Genomic DNA, 25,043 nt, shown 5'->3' with positions numbered 1-25,043 from the left:
ACTTATGTTTTTTAACTTGGAATGATGATCTTTTCATTATTTGTCCTCAAAACAAGCCTTGTGATGCCTTTCCCTTTCTTGTGACATCTTTGAGCAAACTGTAGCCTAGGAATAATACATGATTTTGAAACCATGAAAGTTGCTTACACCTTTAATTGTTGGAGAAGTACTTTTTTGCGAACCAAGCTTTAATCCTAACAACACAAACCAAAAAAGCCAGCCTGCAGTTGGAAGACTTTCCATTTTATTTATTTGTCCCGTAGGCCTTGTGTTAGGCACTGGGAACACACCACTAAATAAAATATTGTGGACTCTGCCTCCTTAGAGCTTACCATTGTCTCTGTTCTTCACCTCCATATACATTAATTTTGGTTTATTATATCCAAGTTACACGTTGTGAAAAATTATGACTCGCCTTCCAAATGCTTACAAATTAGCCTCGCCTTCCAAATGCTTACAAATAATAAGGGCAGCAAAATGCATATGAGTAACAGTACTAAACAGATACGTAAACAAGGTGTAGATATTTACTGTGAAGATATTATGTACTTTAAGGGAGGAAGTATACAGGGCCATTAGGTTAGATAGAGAGGAGTAATCGAGTAAGAAGTGGGTACCTGAAGCAGGAAGTTACTGCCAGTAAGTTCAGGGCATATTTGGGGCATGAAAGAGGGACATCAAACTTGAACACGGGACTATAATTTTTTAAAGTATTTTTTCACTTAATGTAAAATTCAAGTTACAAAAATGGAAACGTACAAATGGTAAAAAGTGTATCTCTCAGCCTTATAACCAAGCCGCCCAGTTTACCTCCCTAGGAACAGCCACTAGTTCTAGTTTTTTTTAACGTTCCTCCAGGGATATTCCGCCATATCTAAAAGCTGTATGCATATGTCTATGCACATGTCCTTTGTTGTTAAACACAGATGACAGCATACTGCCCACACTGCTTTATACTTTAGTTTTCTCACTTAATATATCTTAGCAATTGTTCTGTAATTACATATATGAAGCTACCTAATTCTTTTTTAATGGCGGCATAGTATTTATAAGGTGTCTAAAGAAATGACATAGGCAGTTAAAATTACAAAGGTAGTCTCAGGTCAAGTGTGGAAAGCTGTGCCAGGTTTAAGAATTTGCCTTCAGAGGCGAGAGGAGCAACTTCATCAGCCTCTTAAAAGTGGTAAGATGTGTATGAGCAAGTTTGAAAGAGTGGGAGGGCATGAGGTACAGGCAAGAGATCAGGATAAGAGCGTAATAAGAGGAAATGAGGTCACCAGTGCCCGAGATGCGGTGTGAGAGAAGTTCAGAGAGACCGAACCCACGTGATGCCTGGTGAAGGAGACATCAAGGGTGGCTCCAGAACTGAGTTGCAGTTGTTCACATTGCAAAAACCTCGGCAGAAGCATTTCTATAGTCCTTGTAGATGTTTAGGCCTTTGTCAGCAACATGGGTTATACGTGGTACATGATTTTTATGACCCTGAAAGGAAACAGAGGTAGGACCTGTGACACTGAAGCAAAAGCATGACAAGCCATGCTTGATTTCACATGTGATTCCTTCTATCTGGATAGACTTTCAAGTTATGCAGTTTCTCCAACTCTTCGATAAATATGTTCTGTTAAATAAAATCTGTTAAGTATTTTAAATATCAAGTAATATACATAGTAATTTCAAGGGGAAAAAAGGGAAATGCCAAAAATATTCAGTGTATTATATCATGTATTATTAAGACAATGGTATTTATTTTCATTTTGAAATTTCCAGGATAGTAACTCAAAAGTCATAAACACCCTCCAAGGTATTTGCACTCCCTATTTCTACTGGTGCAAACACAGGATAGGACTCTCAAGAGAATACTCAATTTCAGTGTAAGATGGGACCATGTCTGTCTATTTTGGTTCACCATTTTCTCTCTCAGTGCTCAACAAATTGCTTAGCACATAGTACGTACTCCATAAATACTTGAGAAGTAAGTCACTGAGTGTTTTTAAATTAAGGGCTTCCTTTAAAAAAAAAAAAAAAGTTGTATGTCAGTTTTAAATTTGGTAGTAATCAATCATGTCTGAAATTTTAAAAATAAAATGGCTAGAAATGTGCTTAGCAATTCAAGTGACAGTTTGGTATGGAAGATCACAGGCAAACGCTATGGCTGAATGGATTAACACTAACTTGTTCAGCTCCAGACTACCAAGCACTCTTGCATTGCAGATGAGTTAAGTGGTTACTTTACAAATCTGGCTTTTTAGGATCAGACCTGCTATGTAGTACTCTTGCTTCTCAGCAGGAAAAGAAGCATCATTTTGCATAGCTCCTTCAGATTTCATGTCATAAAATCCACTGCTGAGATTTTAGGCAAATCATTAGATGTGCTAGAATGCCTGTAGGTAAATCATTATTTATTTTTTCATTGCCATGGAAAAGAAAAGCATCTTACGGGTTCAGATTATACTGATAGTAATAAAATATGAGTTTACCATTCAGTCAGTACAAAGAATAATTAACATTTAGATAATAAACTTACAAACGTAATGTCTTAGGAAATAAATTGATGTGTGTTTTGTCATGTGATGATTTTAAAGAATGTACTGAAATTATTTCTTGAAATATCACAGTAGTTAAGAGCACTGTTCTGCCCTAACCTCATTGTGGGATGTTGGGCAAACTGGAAATTAGGTAACTTCTTTAAGCCAGTTTCGCTGCCTATAAAATGAGGAAAATATACTCTTGGCACAAGATTGGTATGGTTAGCACAGGGTATGGAACTTATAAAGATGTTATAAAATATTGTAGAAAAATAGTATTTCAGTCACTTGCAAGTTATTTTGTATAATGATAATTTTATTACATTTTTATTATTGTATATTGATCATTTATTACATATTATTTTCCCATATTTTATTTTTCCTAAAATAGCAAGTTATAAATGTAAATCCTTTTTTGCGTAAGTGATGTATATTGCTATAAAATTCAAATTTTCTACCAAAACATTATTATTAATACTGTTAAAGCTGAATATGTTTTTATGTTGAAATTATATAAAGTATCATATTTGAGGCTCTTAAATTTCCAAGTAGAAAAACCTTTCTCCTGGTGATCACTGTAGTAAAAATCTTTGTCCTCCCATAATCCAGCTCATCTAAAAAAATTACCATTTGGTTTTCTAGTTTTCTCATTTTGAGTTTTAACATGATTATTCTTCTTGAAAAATTAATGGCTATTTGGCATTTTTTAAACCTTTAAGTAATCATAAAACCAAACTACAGTTGAAAATGCAAACAAGCAGAATGAAAGTCTTGCTCTACAGAGCTAATACAGAAATCTAACTGGCTTTCCTGCCTCTGCCCACCCAGCCCCATTCCCAGCCAGAGCAGCACCCCTGCTACCTACCTAGCTATTGTCCAGTGTTGCCAGAGTCAGTAAAAAGAGTTTCTTTGAAAGCTTAATCATATTTTGTTTAATTTAGAAAATAAGAATTTCATGCATAAACATCATTAAGAGTCCTCTACTTGATGAAAATCTGTCAGACACTTATAATAAATAGATAATTTAGGTAATTTGTATAATTTGTAATCATGCTACTTTGAACCACTTTATTGGAGGTTCTGATTCTGTTCTTGATATAAGTTATTTCCTTAAGGGTCTAAAAGAGCAGAAATGTCAAATTAGTGGCTTGAATTATACATCGTATTTCTCTAACTCCACCCGGGAAGTATCCCACAGACTTCTCAGAAACCCCTTTCACTTAATGATCAAGATCCAGGGGATTCTTCTAGCACCTCTTTTATATCTTAAGTTTATCATAAAGTAATTTGATCAAACAAATTTGTTTGAAGTCTGTTAAAGCTAGAGACATCTAAAAATGTGAACTAGTAACTAGGGAATCTCATATATGATGTTTTTACCTCCCAATGTCTATTTAATGTTCTAAAACAATTCTGGAAGGATTGAGTTTATGTTACATTAAGGATTGTAATTGTCGAGTTATTCAAATCCCCCATAGTATACCAACTCTGTGAATCTCTGGAAATACTTTTAGGTGACTCAAAATATTATTTTTAATTGATGTGGTCTTTTTTCTAAAAGGTAGAAAAATTTTGAAAACTTGTTTCATTGAGATAGCTCAGGATTTTACTACCCTCATCTGTCAAGTCTCGGGTGAGTGGGAGGGACCATAATTTCTTAAGCTACTAACTCTGTAGGTGCCAAAACAATCTTTCTTGAGTCTTACATGATGTACCCTTACCCTTGGTCTCTCCTTCTTCTAGCAACTCTTTTATATGGAGAGTCGTTGGATCTGTCCTGGGAAGTAGAACTGGATCTTAAATCCCTTCTTACTATTTTCACTCCTTTCTACCATCTAGCTTCCCTAGAAACAAAAAAGAAGGCCAGAGAGGAAATTTACTGACTATATATTTATTGAATCCACAGGAATGATGATTAAATATGTATGTAGAGAGCTTGGAAAAATAAATTTCCTCCACTCAAAGTCAAAAGGCTTCTAGTATTCCCAAATTTAATTCCTAAGAAGCCCTGATCATCTCAGCAGTTTTCTAGATAGTCTCTGCTGCTAGTGACATTCACATTCAGCCTGATGAGGAATCCACACTTGATATGCGGGAAGCAGCATATGGATCCCAAAGGAAAGTGCAGCATTCTGACTTTCTATGAAAAGAGAACTCTACACCCCAGCAGGGTTCTGTGCACTGCTGTTATAGTCATAAGAAAAGCAATGGCTTAAGTTTATGGAACGCCTAATTTTTGTACTAGGTACTGGACTAAGGACTTTACAGGGACCATTACATTTACCCCTGAAAACATTAGTGGGCAGATATTATTATGCCCAATTTAGAAAGGTTAACTTGACCTCTAGTGCTAAGTGCCACTGGAGAATGTATCTAAGTCATTGGATTCCAGAGCCTAAGCAAATAGATATTTCTGGGCCTCAGCTGCCAGTTAGTTACTCTTAAAAACAGGAGTAATAATAACATTCACCTATAGGGTGTTGTGAGGATTAAACAAACCACCATACCTTTTAAATACTTAGAAACAATGCCTGGCGTTTAGTAAGGGCTTAAGAAATATAGACCATTATCATAATCATCATTATTGTTATTTCTTTTAGCACTGTTATTCCTGGGGGAAAAGGGAGAGAGTTCTTTGTTGCCTTCTGCCATAAGAAGTGATTTTAAATAGCAATCCTTCTCATTACTTAAATTTCTCTGCTTAATTTTATAATATGACCCCAAGTCAGCCTAAGTTTGGTTATGGATACCAGTGCTTCCCCTCACCGATGTATTTTACAGAAAATAAATTGTTAGCCACATTTGGTATTAACAAGTACAAGAATATATATTTTCAACACATTAGTAAAAGAAAGCCTTTACAGTATTGTTCCTTTTTTTCTAGCTGAATTTGATTTTCTAACACCGTGTAAGCTTCAAATATAACTTACAGAACATTCATGACATAAACGATAAAGCTGTCATCCGTACCCTTTTAAGTTCGACTTATATGTATTATGCAGACAAACCTCACTGTTTGGGGAACCAGCCACTGTTGAATGGCCTCTGAAAGAAATTCAGAGCAAGCAAGTTATTGACTTAACTCCAGAAAAGGAGGGTAAAAGAGAATTGGGACTACTTCAGGTTTTGTCTTGATATGTCCCATGAGTCTCATACAATACATTTTGTATTGCTTTGAAAAATAGTTTCGGCAGGTTTTAAACCACACTGAGTTTCCCTCCACCGCCAGCACTGGAGCTTTAGTACTGTGAATTTTCATTTATCATTATTAGCAAAGCTGTCCCAGCTTTTTGGCCTGAAAATTCTAAGATCTTAGTATAACTTTTATGGTGTCAATTTATCCCTATTAGAAGCAAAGATAAGTTTTTATAATGTCCCATCGTGAGATGATTGTTCAAGTACTATCTGGCACACTGCTTACTCCAAGTATCTCTCAATGAAGAAAGCCACCTTTGTTACGTTTGAAAGAAATGATTTAGTAAAAAATGTAAACATTACAAAAAGTGAAAATAACATATGAACAAATTATCTATTCTCCTCTCCTCTAATTTAAGACAGTGTCTGCCACAAGCCAGAGTAGTATGTGGTTATAAAAGTTCCATCAAACCCATTGTCTGGTCTCATGAGAAATGAATGTGTCCACTTTTCTCAAACAAAATCTAGTAATCCTGGCTTGTGTGCAAACCCCTAAGTGAAATTGTTTACAAATTCAGTGTTTCTGTTTTGAGAAATTCTTCCTCCTCCATGTGTGAACATTCTTTATCTCTTTTTTTGGCTGAACATCTAAACTCTTTCAAGAGCTCCCTGAGACCGAGATTACAGATAAGTGCTTCTAACCAGTCAGCCCCCTTGCCACTCACCCCACAGCTTGTTGACATTTCTGAGGGGAGCAGGTGGTACCTTGTGACTTTTTTTCATCTCTGCCACCCATATCTTTTGATGAGTCAGCACAACCATAAAATTGGCAGTTTATAGAAAACCTACTATGCACCAGGTGTATTTGCATACATTAGTCTCTGCTCCTATTAGACTGGCGTTTTTCGCCTCTATTTCAGATAGAGACTGAGATTATAACTGGTGAGTGCAGGATCCTGAATTTCAACCTCGATTGCTGTGAGCCCAAGCTGTTCTTTTTGTTTTTAAATAACCATACCTTCTCCAGTGGCAGCAGAGACACGGTTGCAGCAGGAAGCGTTCTGGGAGGCATCCCCTACATTTTCTAACTTGTCCCTACCTTCTTTCCCACTCCACCAGGACTAAGCAGCTGATGGAGGGATGCCCCTCTGGAAAATGGTGGTGTTTGAGCATCTTGCATTTATGGAATTCAGGAAGGACCCTATATTTTGTTTTACTAATACAACAATTGAACATAAGATTTTATTGAATGAATGTACATATGAAACAATGGAAATGATGTGCATTTGGGATCTGCACTGAGAAAATACAACAGATTATGATTCTTCTATATTCCTACATTAATTAATTCAAACCATTAAGAAAATAGTCCCAACATTAGCCTTCTTCGTGGTTCTGGGTAATAATTTTTCGCAGGCCCTGGTTGTTACTGTCTCCAAACCACTGATTTGGTAATTTGCTTATTTTCAAAAGATCGGTTGTATATTCTGAGCAGTCTCTTCCTGGCTGAGTCGAAGGCACTAGGAGAGACTGGATGTCTGCCGCCCCTGTGCCCCCAGAGTGCTTCCTTCTGCGTGAGTCACTGCCGCCACTGGAGAATATTTAATATCAAGCTCAAAATAAGTGTTAGGGGGCTTTCAGTGGTGGTTTATAATAATTACTGTGAGGGTTTTGGTAGAAGCCTTTATCCACAAAACTATTTAAATTATATAATTATATCCCCTACCTCACTCTTCCTTCCTTTCCCTGGATTTGTCTCTGTTTGCTATGCACCCCCACCCCAACACTGAAACATAAACTTGGACCCAGATTTAACACTTCTCCGCCTCTCTCTCTCTCTAGGGTACCGTAAGTGAGACTAGATGCCTCACAAGGAGTCATTTGCCTGATGGAACCTATCATAATCCTAAATCCCACCCCATGCCCAGGGGCCGAGCAATTTGCCCAGTGTTACAACTTCCTCTTCTTGCCTTCTTCCATTTTGTAACCCTTGACCTTTTTCAGATGGCATGACCCCACGGGGAGATTGGACCATTTCCTCAATTACAGTGTTTTATGTCTCCTCCTGCCCTAGAAAGCCCATATCAGCAAAGCATGGAATTTTTTTGGTCTGTTTCCCTCTCTATTATATTTAGCAATATGTATTGATTGAATGCATTTGCTTGGCTGCCTTCCATAGAGTTTTTTTGAAGAATCTCTTTGGCCATATGTTTTTAATGATTTCACCTTCTGTCTGTCCTTCCCCATATTTGAAAAATTGTTTTATGTTGGTTTGGTTCTATATGAATACGTTTTTAAAAACTACATTCTAATATAGTCAGGGAGTTTAGAAACACCAAAACTTTTTGGTGAGAAACCATGTCTGAGAGAGTTAGTGACCCTGACCAGGGTGAATACTAAATGGACCAGTCGTATACAAATGTAGTTTCTGTACCCTTGGGCAACTCTTTACAACTTACTGCAGCCTGCAGTAGCTAAAGGAGGAGTTGGTATATGCGTCGAAGAGGGGTATATGGAATGTTCAGTGTTCCACTGAATCAATAACACATTGTCAAAAAGTAATACCCAGTAATTTATTCATGTTGCTATTACGGGAGTCACAAGTCACTCTTTAAGAATGTGCTAACATTGTCCATACTTGATATGGTCGTAATATGTTATTAAGAATGTCCTTGGAATGTTCTGTTAATTTATAATTTTAGGGCGTGAACACTTGGAGAGTGTAAAACTAAAAACTGAAACATTATTTGGTCATAAATTTGTAAATAAGTAACCTGCCTCATGTCTTAAAGGATGAGATGGGGCCACAGACCACCAAAACAGTTAACAAGATATGTATTAGTTTAAGATTCGTATGTATATCCTCATTTGACATTTTAAATGAATTTATAGTAGGTTTTAAAAGGTAGACCTTTAGCAAACTAAATGTTTTTTTACCCCCTGATAAATATTTACTTATTTGCTTTTAAAAACAATATCTAAGAAGAGAAGTTGATGGTGTTATATCTGAAGAACAAGTCCTGTGTATTTTCTTTTTCACCAGTTATTTTAAACCTAGTATTTATGAAGCATTCATTTATATATAACACTATTTTATATAATTTTACATTATATAACTTTGTATTCTTTATGGACGCTTAAAGTCTAACATAGGTATTGATGTAATCATCTATGCCAAAAACATACAGATATTAAGAAAGAAATACCAAGTCAGTTTGTAACTTTCAAGTTATTTTCAGCTCAAGAGTTGTAACAGGTTGGAGACAGAAATTAAGAGAAAAGGAAAAACACTCTAGGTTGGTGTGTAAACATTTGTCCTCCTGCTATGTACCAAGAGCTGTATGCCATTAGAGAAAAGAGAATGCTCTGTATCCTAGCACTGAGAGAAAAGAGGTTTCAGATACTTTTTATGTAGTGGAAGACGTAGCTGGTAAAATTGAGTGTTAGCAGTGAAAGATAGACCGAAATGAAATTGCTCTTGAGAGATATCAGAAGTAAAATGATCTCAGTAATATCCCACTTGGATTGCACTAACGTTAGGAGTGCTTGACAGTTTGCAGATCTTTCTTCTTCAAGTGTTGGCACCTCCATCAGGTCTAACGTCAGAGGAAGGGAAAGAACTAGTGTCTCTCGGATGTTAACCATGAGCCAAACACTGCGTAGGGCACTTGACTCTCAAGTAAAGGAGTTAGCACATTTTGTCACCACAATAATCCTACAAAACAGATATTAACCCAGTGTTATGAATCAGAAAATTTAAATTTGTAAATTTAGAGAAGTTAAGTAACCTGCCTAAAGAAAAATAGCCATAAGTGACAGCACAATGATTCAACCGAAGCCATTCTGACAGTCAAATAGAGACAGTCAAACAAAAAAATAAAATAATGAGTTAGATTGGAATACTTATGTACTTCTGGTCCCCTCCCCCCAAAAAAGTTTATCAATAGACCATAAAATTAACTGTGACACTTTTTCATGTAATGTGTAATATATGAAAAAGAGCCCTGAACCTCTGTAGCCATCTGATCCAAGTGTTTTGGAGTTCTTGGTGTCTTTGCTTAAGGGAGTTGTTGAAACGATTCCTTAATTTCTCATTTAGTCTTTCCTTTTTTCATCATTGAGGACTTTTTTCAAAATGTTATTTGATTTTTACCTTATACTCTACATCCACTTGAAGTTGAAGAGAATGTTGAGATCTCAGCCATAGTATGTTTTGGCTTCTGGAACTTTAGTTCTTTACGATGTGGCTTAATCATTTTATCAAAATTTTCAGCGCCCAGAAGCATCATCTGATCCCTCTGGCCGGCTTTGACTTTTTAACGTCCTACTTTTTTATAGCTGTACATTTGTGTGTTATATGTGGACAGTGGTTTCCTCTACACCGATTGGTGACTTGTGCATATCAGCTGAGGAGTTATTTTACAGTGGCTCAGCCTCTAGCAGGTTATCTTGTATAAGTAGAGTTACCATCTTCGTTCAGCAAGATTCCTGCAAGTGTTTTCCTGTAACATTGTGTTACATCTTGCTCTATATATGGAATGTAACTGAAAGTAAGGAGTAAGAAGTTCAGGCTTCTTAAACTTAGGTCCATCCTGACAAGGGCAAAACTTGTATGTCTTCCAAGGGCGAGTCATCATTAGCCCCAGTTGTATGCTTGCTTCAGTTAACTGTTGTAAACTCATGAAGGAAAGGAAACAAATCCAAGAACAATGAAATACATTGTTAAATATTGTGTCTGAAAGTCTAAGTATAGTTCAGAATTTTTTTTCTTCCTGGGAATAGAATCCTCCTTATAACCTAAGTTTATCATTTGACCTGCATGCATGCATTTAACAGATTCCAAGGAATAAATATAAATGCCAAGTGTTTGTTTTAAGACCCAAACACCAATATATACTTTGCACTAAATAAGTATAAATATACTTTTTTCTTTTAACTTCTGCTGTTTGGGCTTAGCCTTGCTAATGACACCCTCTGAGACACAGGTTAGTGATTGTACATTATTTACTGTCACTATAAGTAACTGTGACCCTGGAGCAAGGTGTGGAAGCTACTACCATTAGGTATTGCATGTTGGACTATTTCTCTGTAATCTTCACCTCATCTCTGCTAGTTAAACTTAGCTAACCAGGCTTCTAGTCAAAGGTTAGAGGCTTTTATTTTCCTTTCCTTAGGGATATTTCCACATTTTCTACTAGGGTGTTCCTTGGATATGTTCTAAGTAAGACTATTTGTCCTGTAAACCTCTGAAGGAAATCAGGGAAAAAAACCAAAAGGCTAGAAGCTGAAAAGGGCCATTTTTATGCAGGTGCTCTGTGCAACATTACACTTTGGGCCATCAAAAACATAGTTCTTAGGTGGCCTAATGTTCTTTGCACATCTGGCCTCTGGCTTCTTTAGACTTCCAAGCAGACTTTTTGCCAAAGTGAAAATGACATCTTGCATGCTGTGATACTTTCCAAACAACTCAGGACTTTTGGTTTATCTCACTATAAAACTGCATCAGATTTCATTGTCTGAAGTGCCTTCTGTGATTTTTATCAAGGGGTTCTTTTTGGTAAAGGTCATGTAAAAGTAACGCAAAATATTACCATAAAGTTTCCAGTCTGTGATTTCTTTACAATTGTCATCTTATGAACATGTTGTCTGTTTTGCCTGGCTATGTCCTAAAGATGGCTGTGTTCTAATGGAACTTTATTAAGGTCTTCTGGTCCAAGCTATCTGTGTAAGCAGTTCTACGTGGCCTAATTATCTAACAAGCATCTTTCTTTATTTTTCTTTTCTAAGCGTATGTCTTTTAAACCAAATAAATATTGTTTATTTCTAATTGGCCCACTTTTATACAACCTAGTTTGATCACTAAGTAGCCAGTCTGGGTGTTCATTCTATTATATTTATTAAACAATTTATATTATTTGAGATAGAAGTAGACATTGGATACTAACTTCCACTTTGTTCTCCATTTTTTCTATAATAAGATAAGCATATTAACATTTTACTATTATTTTAATTAAAAGTATGCAAGATTATGTAATTTTATAGGCAGCAGAAAATGTCCTCAAAATGGTCACATGAGAAAAACCATTGTAACTTCTCACAAGGTATTCTCCAATCATTAACGATTTAGTTATTCTTTCCTTCCATGCTTTTTCATTTTACTTCATCTCTTCATCAAGGCCTCAGCCTTGAAAGAAAAATAGAGATGTTATTTTGTATCTCATGCTATGGTATATAAGTATAAACAGAGTATTTGAAGAATCTAAAAGTTGGAAGTATTTACCTGGAGAACTCAGGAAAATTCAGCTCAAGGGAACATTTATTGTTTTATTTATTCAGTATTTTAGTATGTAATCTTGAAGGAAAAAAAAATAATAATGGCAATGGAGACATGTCAATGCCAGAGAGAAGTGGGAGAAACAAGTGAGAAAAGAACACAGTTCTTCCTCCTGGCTCAAGAATTAGGGAGGATTAAATAAAGGGAAATTTTTAGGTTAAGAGAGGAAAGTTGAAGGAATTCTTTCTGATATAGATGTTCTCAGTAAAGCATGTAGATATTTGCTGATGTGACAGGGACCAAATCTGGAATCTTGAGAGGAAAAGGTCTGGAGTAGTCTCTGGGAAAAATGGAATCCACTAGCCATGGATAAAACTCAAGATCAGCAGTAATGAGCACCGATAGAAGGGAAGAGAACTAGAGTAGAGCCTGTCCTCGTGGTGAGGTGATTTTTTCCCTTCTGTGTTTTCAGCTCTAAGAACAGAAGAGAATGTTGCTTGTGGCCTCAGCTGTGAATTGGCAAGGAAGGAGAGCATGGTAGGAGGTCCAGGGGCTGAGGACCTGAGCACTTGGCTGTGTGCAGGGCTGTGGGTAGAGAGAATAGAGTTGACTGGAGTGTTCATGTGTGATGCAGGTTATGGGAGGTGCAAGCAAATTCCACTTTCCCTGTGGCTCCTTCCCTTACTTGGATCTCCACCTGGTAAGGTTCCTGAACCCTGACCTTGCCCCTTGCCTGTCTTCCCAAATTGTCTTTACTTCTGACTCTCCCTGATTATAGCAGCAGATGCTTCTTTTCTTTTGGCCCATAAAGATTGTAGAACAAGGAGATACAGAGTTTTTATTTTGTTATACTATTTGGTCTTTTATTCTTTTTCTGATTTAGCTTCTCATTTATATATTTTCACTTTCACATGTCACTAATTTTAAACAGTTAAACATTTCCCCCTTCAGTAGCAAAAAGAAAACAAAGCAACAGCTAATATAGTAATAAATTTATTTCTAGCTACAGGAGATAAGCTTCAGTGCACTATGGCCATAAAGTATGGCTCTCAGCTGAAGGGAGAAACAATAAACTTTCAATAAATAAAAGAATTTTAAAATACTCCTGGCAGTATAAATAACTGTAAAATATAACTTGTAACTGGCAGCATACAGCCAACACCAGAGCTACTTACAAAAGAAAACTGTGAACTAAAATAAGAAAATGTTTGTAGTTTTTCACTGTTACCTTGCACCCTAGGTGGGCTGGCTGGGGAACTCACTATGGGAAGTTTTTGACTCACCTTTTGAAATGTCATCTCTGTTACATCTCCTGACACTTTTAGATTTGCTGAAGATCTGTGATAATCACCAAGGAAACCCAGGGGTACTGATGCCACAAATAAGAGAGTTCTCAACAGACGTTAAGGTGTTGGAGAACACTTTCGAAAGGAGAGAGAGTGGGGCACACAGGGCCACGTCCCCCAGGTTGAATAATGAGAGAGCTCACACAGTTCAGGAGTTGACTTTCAGGCTTACTCTGAAGATGATCTTTAAAGAAATTTTAAGTTCTCCTGAGGCCCATCTTAGGTCTCATTTGGGTTTTCAGCTCAGGAGACCCTTGAGCAAAAGCTTAAAAAAATACACTGGCATTTTAGTGAGTAATGCTTTGTTTTGTTGAAGTAATGGGTTATTCTCTAGAAAATTAAGGAGCAGGCAAGAGACTACCTCTGTCCTCTCTCTCTCCCCCTTCCCTTCTTCCTTCCTTCCCTCCCTCTCTCTTCCCTCTCCCCCTCTCAAATCAGAAGTGATAATAGAGGGGGAAATGGACTGCTGCCAATAGAATGAAATCAGAATTTATCAGTGCTCTCATTCAATAAATTTGTATTTCCCCAGCATTTGTAATTGCAGGCACTATGTTTGTTGCTGGGAAACAGATCTCTCTCGTCAAGGACCCGAAGGCCGTGCTAGCATGGAATGAGTTACACCTGGCAGCATGGCATGAGTCTGGGAGGGCTTGGAGGGGTACACTTGGTTTAGAAGGTGGTTGCGAAGGGAAAATTTTGTCGGACTTAGATCGTGGAAAGCCTTAAAGGCCATTTTAAGGAGTTTGGAATATATTGTGTAGATAGTAGGAAGCCATAGAAAAATTCTGAGCAAGAAGAGACATGATTTGTGTTAAGTTTGTTTTTATAAAGAGAAATCTCTGTTGGCGGTAATGATGAGATGAGAGACAGATGATGAGAGCTCTAGGGAAACAACGGAGGGAATGTGTAGGCATTCCATTTATAATTTGCTAGGCCTAGTACTGTCTGAAGTTAGGTTTGTTTTTGCTGGATTGTGTAGAGAAAGACAAGCTAGCACAGAAATTTAATTCTCAGTTTCGTTTCACTACTTAGTAGCCATGTGTTTGTGGGCAAAGAAGTTAAATTCTAAGTCTCATGTTTCTCATCTGCAGAATGGGGTAACAGTGGGGCCTCCTACATAGGTTGTAATAAGTTTAACTGAATGTTGTATCTGAACTATGCCTAGTGAATGTTACATACTAAATATTGTTTTGTTTTATTTTTATTTTTAACCAGTTCATTGATTTACTTGTTCCTTCAGTTAATCTACGTGAAGACATAGAGTTTTAAAACAACCCGGGGTAATCTACTATATTGTCATTGGTAAATTTTGCTTGCATTATTTTACCGACATTTTTTACCTCATTTTCTTAAATCCTCTTGGCCCAAAACTTCTAGCAGGAAATAAGAGGGCGAGGCCTGTAAATTAACACAGCTACTTCCCCACTATGTAAAGTGCAAACAGAAAATTTTGCAAGAATGCTGCTATATGGTGGTCCTTGGTGTCAGAGTATAACAGGGAACAGAGGGGGTGTTAAGTTCCAGTACTAGGAAAATTGGGCAACCTTACTTTACAGTACAGTATGGTTTTATTATTTTGATAAACAGATTCCAGAACAAAGTGGGAACCCCATTTGAATATAATTGCAGAAACACCTTAAAAAAATCCCAATATAAAATTTTAATTACCTATGCCTTTGCTTCCCTCTTTGTGAAAATAACTTTGAAATGACTGTACCGCATTCTTAAATTGAAACAATAATTATATCTCTCATGACTATAGTAAAAATTATGAGCATTTTCATTGTAAGTATATTTTATTATATAAATATGTATTTGTATTTATTATATAAATAACTGCAGACTCAGATATAAACACTCAGAACAAAACTCTAACGGGAGGGAAATGATTCTTTATATTTACTTGTGCAGAGGCAGTGTTCATTTTCATCATGTTAGGGCTCTTGTAAAACAAAAAACTGGGTCTGCTGGGTTATAGGAAGAGTCTACAGGATTTGGGGAGAAAAACTAAATATTCTGAAACTTACTGCCTTTTGAAGAGCTGGGAAAGCAGTTCTTGACAGACAAAATACAACTTCCCTGTATAGTCGAGGTGAACAAAGCTTTCTTCAGCACTGAAGGTTTTTATTGTGTGTGAACTTGAACTCTTCATTGATGGAAGGAGCCCTTTTATTTGCTCCATCAAGATTACCAAACTACATGTCACCATCCCCAACTAAAATACAGCATCATGAAATCATGATTAAAATTACAGAAGCCAATTCATAAAGTGGCAAGAGATTACAGCTATGGCATTTTCTCCTCTTGATTACTGGGAATTAAGTTTCAATACCATTGAGTACTTCTGAAAGAATACTCATAAGTTATTTAAATTATATTCTCCAATTTTTCCCCTCGAATCATGGCTAAGCAATTTTGACTAGTTTGTAAATTAGGGTCATGTTGTTGTTTAATAAGATAATTCACTGGAAATATTTTTGCTGGATTGTGATTGTGTGCTTCAAATAACGGGCAAGGATTGCAAAGGAATGGGTGATTTGTAATCTAGTTCCAGCTCTGTGGGAACACACGTGTGACTTCAAGCAAGTTACTTACTTTTCCTGATAATGTTTGTTCCATCTCCTTTGAGGGGCTTTTGTGAGAATCAAATGAGGGGAGGTACATGAAAACCACTTGATACATAAAAAGCACTAATAATAAATGTAGTTTGCTAAACATCTTTGAGGTAGAACAAATGAGATTAAACATGGAAGCTGTTTTTGTTTGTTTTGTTTTTCACAGGGAACAAGAGAAACTCTTAGTCGTCACTGCACTACCCTTGGTGATGCTCTTAGGAAAGAGAATGATTTTGCTCTTATAATTGATGGGAAAACCCTCAAGTATGCCTTAACTTTTGGAGTGCGACAGTATTTCCTGGACTTGGCTTTGTCATGCAAAGCTGTTATTTGCTGCAGGTAAATTCTCCTTAATTTTGTCAGATTTTAGTAAAGAGTGACTCTGTCCTAAGTTCTTGATTTTTAAAGTTCCTTATTATTCCAGCCAGAATTTGTAAATGCCAGGTTATTAATTTAATCACTCAAGACCTAAGGTTCACAAACTGGGATAGAATTTATTAGCAGTTTTTGAAAGCGAGTCCTAACAATCACTAGTATTGTTCATAATTCGAATTGACAGGTTTCTTGCTATTTTCTGTCTTTAAAATCTGTTATCTACCTGCATTTCTGTCTGGCATTATTTCTGTAAAGGTTCTGTTTTCTATACTTGGACTCTAGTCCTGCTGCAGGGATATACTTTGGGGAATGGCATGATGGGCGGCACTAAATCATTTTCCAAACAGCCGAACATTTTTCTGAAGACTCAGCTATTAGGGAAATAACGACTGACTGTACAGTCCTTCACCCTTTAATTTATAATGTTGCCTGTATCCTAAAATAAAATCCATTTTCTTATTAAGGCCTAATCCATAGAGTTGTACTTTTGTAAATCAGCTCCAGGCCTTTCTGAACTTCTTGTCAAAGAAACTTCCCCATCTCTCTGTCGAAATTGTTTAAACTATGTCTTCCTAAAATTTAAGGTATATTCATGACTGTGCCCAGTCTTTTCCCTTCTGATCACCGTGAAACCTAAGAATTTCCTTCTTTGCCATGCACTTATTGAATCTCAGCAGCTGGTAAGACTAGCACTTTCTCAAATTGCTTTCTCTTCCTGGGAGATGAAATGTTAACAGAGCTTCTGAAGAGTTTCTTAGAATCTGTGCATTTAATATTACCTTTCAGACTGTACTGTCTGCTTTTTTTATTTTCTTTAAAATATATTTTTTAAAAAATGCTACGCTTCTTAAACCTTTCTCTTTTTTTGGTCCAGGCTTATTCACTTAATGTCATTTATATAATATTGTTTCCAAATTTATAAGCCAAGCCTTGTAGATATTTCTAAATTTCCATAAAATATACATTTTGAAATATAATTTCAACCATGCTTTCTAAGTACCCTTTATAAGCATCATTTCAGCCTTTAAAATTATATTATACTTAGAGAATTAAGAGTTGCTTATTATTCTTCTCTGAGGCAAGTATTATAAAGCTCTTGGATAAAATATTGTACGGATAACTAATATCAGTAATAATATGGCTCTTTGCTTAATCATGAAGAAAGAAGTAGAAATTATTTTATCTTGACTGTCTCATTTGCACTTTGATATCCCCATACTTTTTTAAATCTGTATTTCCAGTGACTTTTCTTAGTTCCTTGCTAATCTCTTGACCAAGTCTTAGTAATATTCAACTCTGACACTCTTCATCAGGATAATACTGTATCAGATTTGATCATTTAATCATTTTCACTAATGGGATCACAAGGATCAAGAAAAATTTGCTCCAAAAAACATTGATATAATTTTTGGCTTATATGGAAACAAAACAATACAGAGGTATTTAGGTTAAAATGACCAGTTTCCTTGAGTTGGTGGCATCTGTTCTGTGCCTACTGTGTGCTGGACATAGATGATGCACTTATAAGGATGAATAAGACTTCCCGCCTACTCGCCTTCATGTATCTTTCTTTTTCTTTTAAGTGGAATCACAGTTGGTTTGGAAGATGTGAGAGGCCAATTTTCCAAATGCAGTCCTAGCAGCTGAGCCTCATTCTTACAGCATTGCTTAACACAGTACCTCCCACCATTCTTCAAAAAGTTGAACCACAAATTAAACAACAGCAGAGGGAGAGAAAAACTAGAAAGCAGAGTCAGGGGAGAAGAAATATGTTCTTTGCTTGTGAAATTCCCTCCCGAGATCCATGTTCTGGAAGCTCACAAGTCGCATGGACCTCAGCGCTCCTCCAGGCCCCAGCCCCTAGGAGGGAATCACACCCCTCTATACATAGCACGTGCTGCTCAGCTCTGAAACTGAGCTTATAAAGATGTGTGTGGCCCCTTCCTCCCTCCAATCTGTTTTATGCATGTTTGAGGACCATTAAGGTCTCTGTGCAGACACTGAGTTCTATGTAGAGTTTTAGGTTGTGTTTTGGTTTGGTTTGGTTTGGTTTTTTAAGAAAAATATCTTTTTTCAGCTTTTTTCTTCTAATTACCTTCATACATTCTCTTTTCCCATAAGGACTGTGGTTCAACTTCCTATCTGGCTTTGAGAATTCATCTAAGCTCATAATTACATCAGTGCCACTGCCTGGTTTATGTCTCTGCACCTTCTTGGCCTGGTACCTCTTGGCATTTAAACTATTGGCACAGACCATCTTCATATCTTTTAGCTTACTGGCCTCAAGCTGTAATTTCCATGATAATGCTTCAATCACTGGTGAGGCATAGGTGGGCAATTCTGTAGATCATTCTTTACAATTAAGTCCAAGTGTCACTCCTGGTTTTTTAAATGATTAGTCTCCCAGCCTCAGGAAATTCTATTTTACTCCATTATAAGAGATTCTCCCAATAAATACTGAACATTATTTCAAAATACAGTACAGTATTGTTTCCCAAACTCATTTATGTTTATTCTAGCTTTATGGGTTTTCCCCTCAGACTACTTTCCAACCTATTTCTTGTCAGTCCACACAGGAAGACAATTCAGAGTCTGCCTTTCCTCTGCAGAGCTCTCTTCAGCCATAGCTGGAGTGAAAGTAGAGGGAAAGCCTTCCTGTAATGAATAATGAGGCCCTCGATATTAGTTCCATCTTTAGGATTACATCAGCCACTTTCTTCCCTGATACTATCAGCATAAAGGGCAGAAGGCAGTTTTTAGTGTTTGCCTTAGTGACACAGTTATAAAAAATGAGTGGCTTTCCCTGAAGGGTCTGTAATTGAATTGAAAGAAACAGTTGTTCTTCGTCAGTGGGCATTACGTCTTACCACCATTTTCTGAAGGGAACATTCAGAAACAGAAATAATCCCCTTGCTTCCAAATTATTCAGGGCTTTGGAGTCCTGGTTTTGGTTTACAAAGGGAAGGTTGCATGTCATACTTCAAATAATTTAAGTATATAAAACTTAAGAAGTAAAATGAAATACGCTTTTATCAGTCTACCAAGTACTGTATTTTCATGAATACCATGCAGCTTTTGTTTTTACCTCTGTGCACATTTACCTGTGTAATCTGAGTAATTTAATAGGAAACATGCATTTAGTATTAAGGCAGTTTCTGATCAGTTTTCCTGGTTATAAACATAAACTATTCTTTTGTGGTATTTCTTTCTATTCTCTTGCTCAGGTACACTGATTTCTGTCGTTTGGTGTGATCACAGATACTTCTGAAGAACAGAAAGCTATGGACCCTTCCAAAAATATATACATACAAACATGTAAAATTGAATGCATCGTTTTAGGGGTTTCAGACTCCCTGGACTCCTTGGACAAGTAACGGGGTGGGAAAAGCTTGCTCCAAGACTCATAGAGATCTCTGTGTACAGCTAATCCCACTAAAGCTATTCTGCAAAGTAGCTGTACCAGAAAATAATTCCTCATGTCAGTTACCAATATTTTATGTCCTAAAGTACTACAGCTTGTATTATTGGTATAATGGTGTTTTAGCTAGGAATTCACGAAATTCTCATTCTAATGCTACCTATCTGGCATTTCAGATACCTAATAGTATCTCTCTGGCCTTGGTTTTGTGACCTGTAAAATGTGGAGCTTAACATATAACAGCGATTCAAATCCTCCAGGGCGCCTAATATCTAAAGCCAAGAGTGGAGCTTCTCTGACATAGAAAGGTGGGAAGCCCATGCACACACAGCCCTCCTGGGTCATCTCCTTCCAACTTGAAAATTCCTAGACCAAAGAACCTCTCCCGGCCCTTTCATTTTTGGGGGTGAACTGTACTTCTGTTGGCCACTGTTTTCTGGGAGGAGAATGTCTACTGCTTGGATTAACTTAATTTGGGAAGTGTCTGTTCCACCTCTTTTAATATTCCCTCCAGAAGAGAGAGGGAACGTTGCAGGAAAGTACTGCTGTGTGTTAAATAGCATGTGGTTTCTGAGATCCTTGTCAGTTCACATAACCCAGCCTTTAAAAGAATTTTACATTTTTTCTGTGGTTGTCAGTTTAGTTTAAACATATATTGAAACTTATATTCTGTGACAGTTGGTTGAAAATTGGCCTAGTGCCTCCAGCTTTTAGATTTTCTAGTAATCACCATTCTGCTACATAATTTATGTACTCATGTCTTCTGAAAAGCAGAAGTTAAATTGAAGAAAGCATTTTTCCCTACTTGTAACATCTCTAATCAAAGTTTAACCCCCTTTTAGGTGATTTCCCCATAGCACAGAAAAAAAAAAAAATTGACCTGAGTGAATGTCATCACTTGAGAGTGGCATTCCAGGCAAAACCTTTCACCTTATTCCGATCAAGGGCCCTCCAAGAAAAGGTCTAAAGGGACACTCTGCACACTTTGTCATAGCATGAGTACATTACATAAAGAATTTATTTACTTCATGAATCTACTTTTTGAATCTTCTGGGATTGTCTTAAACTTGAAGGATTTCTCTAAATGTTCTACTTAAAGGGTAGTCATAAAGTACAGAAGAAGCCAATAAATGCTCAACAGACTTTTTTTTAAAGAAAAAAGTTTGTGAAAATCATTGGATGCCAAGCAGATGTTTGGCTTTGAAAAAATTTACAAACTGTTAATGAATGTCAACCCTATATTCGCCTCTAAGAAAATATGAATAAATGTTGGAAATGCTGAGAGACTATTTCTTTCATACATGTATAGCTAAAAGAGGACATACTGAACAAATTTTATAAGTTCATAAAATGCCCATATTTTAACATAATATAATAATACATTGCTCAGCCCTGTTCACCTCATTTGCTATTCTACCTCTACTGAGTAATGTTAAAGGAACTGCATTGGCCATATTACAGCCTCTTAGCCAATTATGATGTACACCACCACAAAAGTTCAAATTGGACAGTAAAGTATCTAAAAATGTGTGAGAAATCTAAATGCTATAGAATCCCACTGTAATTTGATATTATATAGTTTTAGATGTGACTCAAGATAAATCACCATCACCAACACACACACACGCACACGCACATGCACACATACAAATTTGAACTACAGATTATGTAATTCCAATAAAGTTAACCTATACTGGAAAGTAAATAGAGCATAAGTGTACATACAGCTCAGTGAATTTTCACAAAGTTGAACACACTCCTATATCAAGCACCTGAGCATGACAACACCCCAGAAGCCCCCTTTATGCTCCCTTTGGCTCCCTTTATCGTTCTTTATTATTCTTTAGCTCCCTTTATTACTACCCAAGGGTAACTGCTATCTTGATTTCCATCGCCATCCCTTTTCAATGATTTCTTATTCATTTTAGTCTTTGTTTTATATCTTGCTAACCTGGAATAAGCGTGTATATCTTCTATAACTGCATTCAAATTCTTGATGATTTTTTTCTGTTCAGCAATTTTAAATTCAGAACTCTACAGCTTTCCAGTAAAGGCCTCCATAAAGCTTTACATAAATCAATAAGTCAGCATTCCTCTAATATATTCTTAAGTCAAATGTAAATTTGCCTAATAGATTGCTTATAGTTCTCCTTCTATTCTACGATGATAGAATAAAAGGACTTCATTTTCCAATTTGCTAAGAACATGATAGATGGAACCTACAATATTTCTCTGATCTGTCAGTCCATTGACCCACTTGTGAGGGAAAGGGAAGCAGAGTTAGTTTGGCATAACTTCTCCTTGTATGATGGTTTCTAGTGATTACCTTGTTTTAATAAACTTGCCTGCGCCATCCTCATTAGGACAAGTTGAAGGCTTGGGTTTTTTGAGCCAGGCTAGAGTTCCAGGAGTCAAGACCAGGTAGGATGTAGGCCATGAATGTCTCTACTCTGTATTATAGAGCACAGAGTAAGGAGGAAGAAAAGACAGCATCCCAGGGGAAAGATGGTCTTGGAAACCAAAGGCTTGTTATCAAGGTTGCAGACAGAAACAAGAAATGGACATTAAATGACAGGCTTTAAATAGAGACATGAAAGAGAAGATGGTTCCAGGTAGCATTCTCTAAGAGCAAGGGAGTATTTTATAGAGCAAAGGTGGGCAAACTTTTTCTGTAAATATTATAGGCTTTCTGGGCTATGCAGTCTCTTTCACAGCTGCTCAACCTTACCACTGTAACATAAGCTGATATGAAAAACAGACTGCTGCCCAGATGTGGCCCCAGGGCCATAATGAGCCAGCCAACCTCTGCTGTGGAGTACCTGTGGATCATGGATGAATGGGAACTGAACTTTCTGTTGGGTTTTCTTTTTTTCTTCTTCTTCTCCTTCTTACATGCAAGAATTCCTTGTGTGTTCAGGACATTGTTTCTTTGCTGATTATAGGCATGGCAAATGTCTTCTAATCTGGCTCCCTTCTTAATTCTGCCTGTGGTGTTCTTCCTTGAACAGAAATCATTGACCTTGAGGTAGTCAAATTCTATTAATTTTTCCTTTTATAGTTTGTGCTTTTTGGATACTAAGATTTTCCCACTCAAAAAGGTATTATACAATTTTCTTCTGTTAATGTCACAGCTTTCTGTTTTCCATATAGGTCTTTAATTCATATGAAGTTTATTTTTGTATGTCTTATGGAAGAGAAGGGATCCAATGTTTTTTCAATTCTACATAGTGAGCAAATTGTCCTAGTACCACTTATTAAACAATCCACCCTTTTACTTCTGTTTGTGACGCCATGGGCTCTAGCACTCAGGCTCTGGAACCAGACCTTCCAGAATCTAAGTCTAAGCTTCACCTCATATTAGCTGAGTAGCACATTGTTTAATTTCTCCAGCTTCAGTTTCATCTTTGAAACAGAGATAAAAAGAATTGTTCTCATAGGGCTGTGAGGAATAAATGGGTTAATATATGTATTTAACACATTGGCAGCTGTTATTAAAAAATTATACTACTCTTAGAAATGCTATCAAATTTTCTTTTATATGGCATAATTCAGTATTTCTGGTAAGGGGAATACATAAAGAATCCTCTCTAACTATTATTGCCTTTTCTGCATACTAAATTCTATTTTGTCTGGTAGTAAAATTACTAGCCTGGCATTCTTTTGTTTAATATGTGCTGTCTTCTTTTCCTAAACCCTATGTTCATTCCTTCTGTATAACATAGCAACTAAGAATGCTGTCTGTAAATCCACATCGCTTCGGCTTGTGTCCTTGCTTTATCACTTACTTGCTGTTGTACCTTAAGTTATATAATCTTTCTGTGCCTCAGTGTCATTTGTAAAATGGCAATAACAGTAATTTCACATAAGTTCTTCTGAGGATTGAACAAGTTAAAACAAGAGCTTAGCACATAGTGATCAAATAAGTGGTATATTAGCTGTTATTATAAAGTCTGTCTCTTTTAGACACCATTTTGCTGATCTTCTTGTTTTAATCCAATCAAAGAATCTGTTTTTCAATCAGTGAATTTAACCCATTTATATTTATTGTAATTACTGCTATAGTAAGCCTTATTTCTCTTATCTTATTTTGTGTTTTCCAGTTATTATGTATTTTGTTTCTTTTTTTTTTTCTTCCCCTACTTTCCACTGTCTAAATCATATTTTCATCTGCTGGTTTTAAATCTTTACAGTCTAAATCTATTCTATTTCTGGTTATTTCTAAAGTTTCAATAACCATATTTTTGTTTATTGTCTATACTACTATGTCTTCCTTTCCCCGCCCCTCCCCACCATAAAGAGACAAGAGCTGAAGATAAAGTAATTTTGTATGTGTATCCAGTGTCAAATTCTGTTTCTTTGTAAGTAACCTGCTTTTTCTCTTTAGAAGCTTTTAGAAATTTTTCTTAATTTCAATTTAACTATAATGTGTCTAGGGGTAGGAACTTTGTTCTTATATTTCTTTTAGATACTGTATGGCTCTTTCACTTTAAGGACACGTGTTGTTCTTTAATTCTGGGAAATTATTAATCATTTTTTCATTTTGTATCTTTTCTCTTTTTGGACTCCCATTATATATGTGTGTGTGCATATATATATATATGTATATGTATTATGTGTATGTATGTATGTATGTATGTAGTTGCCTTCATTTCTCCATTTCTTTTCATTTTTCTCCCAATCTTTTCTTTAATTTCCTCCTATCTTTTGGGACAGTTTATTTATTTGAACTTTCACGCTTTATCATGTTTACTACTCAGTTTACAATTGGCTTCTTTCTTTTATCAGTTACATTTTTATGGCTTATTTTCAATTGATTCTTTATTATAATGACTTGTTTCAGTTTCGTGTTTCCAGTATCTTCCCATATCTTTCCAAGTTTCTTTATCATACTTTTTAAAAATTCTTATTATATCTGTTTTTACTAGTTCTCTTTTTTAATAAGTTGTTTATTTCTTTTGTGTTTATTATCTCCTATCTCTAAAGTTTTCCCTGTGAGATCATTTTTTTCCCCATTTTTCATAATGGCAGTAATATCATTTCCATAATGGCAGTAATGGGAGAAGGATAAAAACTAGATCCTAACTTATGGTAAAGTTAGAGACAGGGTTCAATCTGAGTTTAGCGAATCCCTGTTTTCCCCTAGTTCCTTTACCCAACCACAGCTCTTGTTAGAGGCAGCCACGTTCTGATGGAATTGTGGTAGCATTTGAGAGTCTGTCCTTACACACGTTATTAGCACCTGTCTCTGCCTGTCTCCATGCCCTGGGCTTGACCAGAAATCTTTAACTTTCCTGGTCTAAGGCATTTGGTAGGAATTTTCCTGGAGTCTTAGCTTTAGGACATTGGGGATACTCC

General features: G+C 36.4%; 1 protein-coding gene across 7 annotated transcripts in view; it reads left to right on the top strand.

Annotated features, from left to right (window-relative positions):
* The window catches only part of ATP8A1 (ATPase phospholipid transporting 8A1), a 216,589-nt gene that overhangs the window by 138,629 nt on the left and 52,917 nt on the right, over positions 1 to 25,043 (top strand). For all 7 annotated transcript variants that reach the window (XM_039845110.1, XM_039845109.1, XM_039845108.1 and 4 more), the window contains one exon: positions 16,062 to 16,234. In XM_039845110.1, the coding sequence (XP_039701044.1) occupies positions 16,062 to 16,234 (173 nt within the window). The remainder of the gene's footprint in view (positions 1 to 16,061; positions 16,235 to 25,043) is intronic.

The sequence above is a fragment of the Pteropus medius genome, unplaced genomic scaffold (assembly GCF_902729225.1).
Source record: "Pteropus medius unplaced genomic scaffold, Ma_sr-lr_union100, whole genome shotgun sequence".
NCBI lineage: Eukaryota > Metazoa > Chordata > Mammalia > Chiroptera > Pteropodidae > Pteropus > Pteropus medius.
This window is presented reverse-complemented; position numbering and strand designations above follow the sequence as displayed.